At 39.6% G+C, this 6,026-nt stretch overlaps 1 protein-coding gene across 4 annotated transcripts; it reads left to right on the plus strand.

The window, feature by feature from the left end:
- Positions 1-359: 359 nt before the first annotated feature.
- Positions 360-5,188, plus strand: msantd2 (Myb/SANT DNA binding domain containing 2). 4 transcript variants are annotated; one of them, XM_016482967.1, is made up of 5 exons: positions 360-429; positions 1,374-1,827; positions 3,013-3,268; positions 3,957-4,020; positions 4,110-5,188. In XM_016482967.1, exons 2-5 carry the CDS (start codon positions 1,387-1,389, stop codon positions 4,975-4,977), a joined length of 1,629 nt encoding a protein of 542 aa, XP_016338453.1. In that variant the 5' UTR covers positions 360-429; positions 1,374-1,386; the 3' UTR covers positions 4,978-5,188. The 4 variants fall into 4 exon arrangements, with proteins under 4 accessions (XP_016338453.1, XP_016338455.1, XP_016338454.1 ...); XM_016482969.1 differs by having other exon boundaries at positions 1,527-1,827; XM_016482968.1 differs by having other exon boundaries at positions 1,571-1,827.
- Positions 5,189-6,026: the final 838 nt, after the last annotated feature.

Consider the following 6,026-nt stretch of genomic DNA (forward strand, 5'->3'; position numbering starts at 1 on the left):
AGGCAGAATGTAACGAGGATGAGCAACCCCGCCTAGTGGTCAGCAGTGGTACTTTCCCTTGTAGTTGTGGTGGAAAATAGGCCTACTTGTATTGCAGAGAAAATAACCATCTAGAAAAAGGGTAATTGATTTCAATATTTCAATAAAATATTACTAATAATGTCATATTCGATCATGTTTACATATATAATTATCATTTGTATAAAATACACGAGACAGAGGTGGAATCTCCAGGGGTCAGAAAGTAAAAGTCCTGCCATATGTTTATTCCACTCATGAACTCAGCCAGCTGATTTCACTAATTAGTTCTGGCTGAAAAACTGCGCTAAATAGCAAATCTAGGTGATTGGAACAAAATATTGAGAACGATTACTTTCTGTACCTGGACTTTCCACCTGATGAGAAAACAGGAGTGTAACACTATAATGGGTAAATCTGAACTATCATATATTTCTTTATTTACATAATATTTAATATTTACGACACCCGTGTTGACTTTTGGACGTTATTGTTATATTGCTTATATGCAGTTGTACAAACAAGCTGTTTGTAGTATATTTATATTGGTAAACTTACATTTCTGTTAGGCCGCCAAGCAAGGCACAGATTGAAAGCCTGTCTGAAACTGTTTTGGAAACCGACCGAGTTTCGTTTTCTTCTCAAAACGTTCTGTAATCCCTCAGCATGTCGATCCAGTCCAGGTTTTCCATTTCCCGCTAATGAGTGAGAGAAACAGGAGGAGAGCGATTATGGGGCCAGTCACAAACACGGGTCTTAACTTCAAAAACATGCTTAACGCAGCAGGTAAATTCACACGGCGTTGCTTCTGCTTGAAAAAAGGAAACACCGACGTTTCGACTTGCAAAAACCTGCTTTTTGCACATGAAAAATCGGCTTTCACTCCGCACCTCACTCATGGTGGAAACCCGTGAAATCTGAAATTGGTAAACGGAGTGATACAAACGGTGAAGCGTCCCAGTGCGGATATATTTTGTATTAGCTATTTCAAGGCCCCTTGGCTATTGGCTTACCATTTTTGCATATTAATAATCATAATATTTTAATATAATATTGTAATAATTTCATTGCTTATAAAATGTTTTAAAATATTTTTCATAATGTAAGATACTTTATTATTTTTATTATTATTATTATATTTAAATGTATTAAAATTATTAAAAACTGAAACATTGCATTTTACATAATTATAATATATTATTTTGTATATAATATTATTTATAACATAATTATTTGTAATATGTACCATAATATTAATAGACATTGGCTGCAAAAATGATAACTCTCGATATGAGCTGTCAATCGCGCTTGGGGTGAGCGCGCGCGCGGTCTTCCTCTCTGCCCCCTCCCCTTAGCAACAGAGGCAAGATGGCGGCCCCCAGTAACGCTGAGCGTTCTCCTGATCTATCGGTGCCGCTGAAGATTCCCAAAACCGAGGTTCCTTCCCCGGAATCCGAGGATCTGAGTGACAGCAACCAATACCATTCCAACCCCTCCACCCCTAATAGATTCTCTCCTCTGAACGTCGGGGTATCGCTGTCCGGGGGCGCAGGCCGGAGTGGATCGGCCTCTGCCTCAAACAGCTTCACCGCTTGCCGAGGCATGTCGTGGACGCCGTCCGAAACAAACGCGCTGATCGCCGTGTGGGGCAACGAGAGGCTGGCGGAGGCGCGGATGCAGCAGCTGGAGGTGGCTGGGACGGTGTTTTCTGGCAAGGCGCCGGGACCCGCGATGTACGAGCGGGTGTCCAGAGCGCTGTCAGAGCTGGGTTACGAACGGACCCCATCCCAGTGTCGAGAGAGGATGAAGGTAAATAAAACATACAAACACATGGCTGTCACTCAGATATTCTTAGAGGCTTGTTGTAGTCGGCAGTTTACAAAGAGCTTTGGTAAAGCTGTCAAAATCAAAACCCAAAGCATGAATCTGTGTTGTGTCAAGCATGACTGTCAGTTATGATCATGGTTTTGTTGTGATGTTTATGGTAGATTGTCTCCACAGAGCTTTTGGTAAAATGGCAAAATCCAAAGAAAAGGCTTTGATGTGTTTGTGTATTTATTTATTTATTTATTTATTTATTTATTTATTAATTCTTAGGGCTGCACGATAAATCGCATGCCAAAGCCGGTGTTCTGACAAATAATGCTACCTATCAGATCATGCTACCAACACTGTATTTATCTTATTGTAAGGGTAGGTTTAGGGTTGGGTAGCATAAATCGTCAGAACACCGGTGTACAGACGAAACATGCTACCTATCAGATTGTGCTACCAAAAATATATTTACATTGTTTTAAGGGTAAGTTTAGGGTAAGGGTGTGGACGGGTAGGGGTCGGTATGGACCTAAAAAAAAAAAAAGCCTCAAACCACATGAATAAGATGCTGGTAGCACAATCTGAGCAGGTAGCACAAATCGTAAGAACACCGGTTCTGTAATCAGCGGTAAAACTCCATCACGTGCGTGCTTTCACATGGAGCAGCATTTACTACACAGAGCTGTTGTTCACTGACAAGCTGCGCAAAACCACGATCATATATGAGCGTGGTTTTGCACAGCTTGTCAGTGAACAACAGCTCTGTGTAATAAATGCTACACAGCACAGGGTTCGAACCTAAACCCTTTTGATTATTAACCCAGATCTTTTAACTTCTGCACCACACCGCCCACCCTTCACACTGCTTTCACTGTCTGAATTTGCATACCTCCCTACTACATAGTAGCGATGTCAAATTTGTAGGATGTTTAAATATATTTCCAGTGTACACGTATAGAAATAGTGCTGTTTCATATGGCCATGCATTGTTATCAGATGTGAAAAGTAAATAAAAATTGAGTGTCTATTTTTAAGTGTAAGTGCTGTAAGTACTAGGAAAATAGTTTTTGACGGTTTCTGAGGAGCAGTTAATTATTCACGATGTACATCTCAGTCTTAACTGATTCAAATACAGTGTGCATATGTTGCTGTTTTTATAAACATGACCATCATTTGCAGACGCTGAGACGTTGTTATAGCCGGGTAAAGGAACATGGCATTGGGAAGAGGAAGAGCAGTTACTCCTTCGAGCAGCTGGAGAAAGTGTTCGGGCAGGGCGGCTGGGATTCTCAAAGCTGTCAGCCTGTGCTGATCAACAGCAGTGGGCTCTACCAGGAGATGGAGTCAGACGGCAGCACTATGGAGGACTACTCTCAGGAAGACTGGTGTAATCAGGACCTTTCTGCTGCCTTCAATGAGGGAGACATAGAAACCGGTGAATGCAATCTCTTTACAGTGTAAATAAGTTTAAAGTCACTTGTAGTATCCTCCTCCTTTAAAAAGGAGAGCTGTAGACTAGTGGTGCAAAATCTGGGCAAGTATCTGAAAGATTTTAGGTTCATACCTCATCAGTGCTGCTCGAAATCTGCTACCACAGAATTCCATATGATGCTCCACAGATTTACTGATAATTTAATGACACATTTACTTACAGTATATACTTACACTACTGTTCAAAAGTTTATTTTTTCTAAATACTTTTATTCAGCAAAGACACAAGTGACAGTGTAGGCTTTTACGGCTTTGCATCACAAAAATAACTTGCATTGAATAAAATATTAGAATTATATTAACAGTTATAATTATATTATTTCCCAATATTACTGTATTTGATCAAATAAATGCAGCATAAGAAAATAAAAACTTTTTTTTTTAAACTTACAACCATATATCAATACTATGTTTTTATTATCAATTTTTTTTCCTGAAATTTTATTGTAAGAATTAGCAGAATTCTGCAGATCTGCTAAAAATTTGTTAAAGAGTATACAGTACATATTCAATGTGGACCTAGTTATCATCCACGGTCTATGAAAATTCTGCCTATTTCAGACCCAACTCAAAGTCTGATGCCATGTGCATAATTTCAGATATCTCATTTAATACAATCTTGTGTTTCACAGACGACAACCAGCTTTCAAAAACCAGAGTTCTTCAGATACGACTGGAACCATCTGAGCATGCTCAGTAAGTTTGAACCTGTGTCCTTTTTCCCAATCCATTTATTTAAACCCACAATTTCCACTCAGGTCCTCATTTCCTCGTGCTTTCTTTAGACGCCAGGAAGTGATGCAGAACGTGATGCGTATCCTGGAGTCAGTAGAGGTCAAATGGGAGCACTTCCAGACATGGACGGACTTCTCCCGCCTCCACCTGTCCAATAAGCTGGCCATCTTCGGAGTGGGCTACAACACGCGGTGGCGAGAGGAGATCCGCTACCACTACGCAGAAATCAGCTCACAGGTTCCTCTGGGAAAACGACTGCGGGAATACTTCAACCCTGAGAAGGCCGAGGGCAGGGTTATCATGACCAAGGTACAGAAGATGAACTGGAAAAATGTGTATTATAAATTCCTAGACATCACTATTAGCGAAGCTCGCTGTTTGGAGCTCCACATGGAAGTGGACTGGATCCCGATCGCACAGACGAGGGCGGCAGGGTGCAGCAACGGCTCCCAGTACCTCCTACCAGGGGGCATCCCAAAAACATATGGCCTGTATGCAATAGGCTATGAGGAGACGGGTGGGTCCAATTCTTCGTCTAGCACAGAGGACAAGTCCTCCCCCTCACAGGAAGAGGAGGAGACGGACCATTGCGAGAGTGTGGAGAAGGACAAGAGGACATCAGCCAAAGTCACTTACAGTTACCTCGGCATTGCAGAGGAAAGGACGCTACAGCAGTGTCTGTTCCAGCACTTTCAGACTTCAGGCAAACACTACAGCCGAGGGGAGCCTTCGGCCGTAACCAGGTTCCTGCAGGACAACTGCACTGGCCAGGCCAAGGAGGGCGTCCTCTCTGGATTACACATCTACATTAAGTTTATCGAGGTGGAGCTGGACTTTCTCTCTGCCGGGTCTTTACTAGAATGTTTAGAGACTGCAATCGGTTATTCGTTAAGGTTTAACAAGAAGGATGCACTGTAGCGGTTACATTTGCCAATGAATCTCTTTAAAGCCAGGATTTTGAAATATAGACTTTAACTCAAAGTATTTATGTAATATGTCAGGCACAGTCTATTCCGAAAGGGGCCGTGTAGTCTCCTTTGCAGTAATTGTCTTTATCAGGGAGCGTAAACGGGAGCAAACTGCCTTTATTTAAATCTCTTGAGATCCAAATGTAGGAACTGTCCGAAAACAAAAAAAGAATCCTTAATGAGAACTCTTAATTAATCTAAGTATAAAGTCTATCTATATAGAAGTATAAATAAATAAATATATGAGTATATATTGATATTGTCAAGCATTCCAGCATTTCCAATTATAGCATTCAAAGAATGTTTTTCATAAAGCGTTTATCAATGTTAGTTTTTTTTTTTTATTTGTGAGTTCACACAGTGTCTTCATGTATGATTGTTTCCAGGTCACAGTCTTGTTTACATGTTTGGAAGGACAAAAAATAAATTTATTAAATGATGTTGCTGTTCTGGTTTTTATTTACCCAGACCTTTCGGAATAAAATGTTAATGAAAAGTTTCTTAAAGCCCCTTATATACATTAAGTCATGGCATGTCAAATGTAAAATTAAGATTAATTAAGAACATTTACAGTTCTTGAGATGCAAATTGAACTATGAAATATGAAGTCTTGTTTTCAGAGAAATGGAACAAAACTAAGTGAGTTTATTCTTAAAACAAGAATAAACATCTGTCAATGTGGTATGAAACTTGTTTTCCCTTGAATTAAGTTGATTTGTCTAAACCTTTTGGATATTTGTTCTTGTTTTAATCATCAATTCACTTAATTTTAATCACAATAAATCAAGCATAAAACAAAGACTCTATGTCATTCTGTTTCTCTATAACTGTATCTTGATTTAATCATCTTTATACATTTTAACTGGTAAACAATATAAAAAATAGTGATGAACACTTTTGCACAGTGATCAGATGGTATAATGTTATTTCCCAATTCTAGTTGGGTATTCAAACCATAATTAACTGTTGGATAGATAGATCTTTTGGAATTCTATTTTT

Source organism: Sinocyclocheilus anshuiensis, unplaced genomic scaffold (assembly GCF_001515605.1).
Source record: "Sinocyclocheilus anshuiensis isolate Anshui unplaced genomic scaffold, SAMN03320099.WGS_v1.1 scaffold437, whole genome shotgun sequence".
In the NCBI taxonomy this organism is placed as follows: Eukaryota; Metazoa; Chordata; class Actinopteri; order Cypriniformes; family Cyprinidae; genus Sinocyclocheilus; species Sinocyclocheilus anshuiensis.

Bases quoted from the DNA above. Each gene is read 5' to 3' on its own strand.
- msantd2 (XM_016482967.1), top strand. From the start codon at position 1,387: ATGGCGGCCCCCAGTAACGCTGAGCGTTCTCCTGATCTATCGGTGCCG. The intron at 3,269-3,956 runs GTGAATGCAATC...TGTGTTTCACAG, and splicing joins TGAGGGAGACATAGAAACCG to ACGACAACCAGCTTTCAAAA. The intron at 4,021-4,109 runs GTAAGTTTGAAC...TGCTTTCTTTAG, and splicing joins GAACCATCTGAGCATGCTCA to ACGCCAGGAAGTGATGCAGA.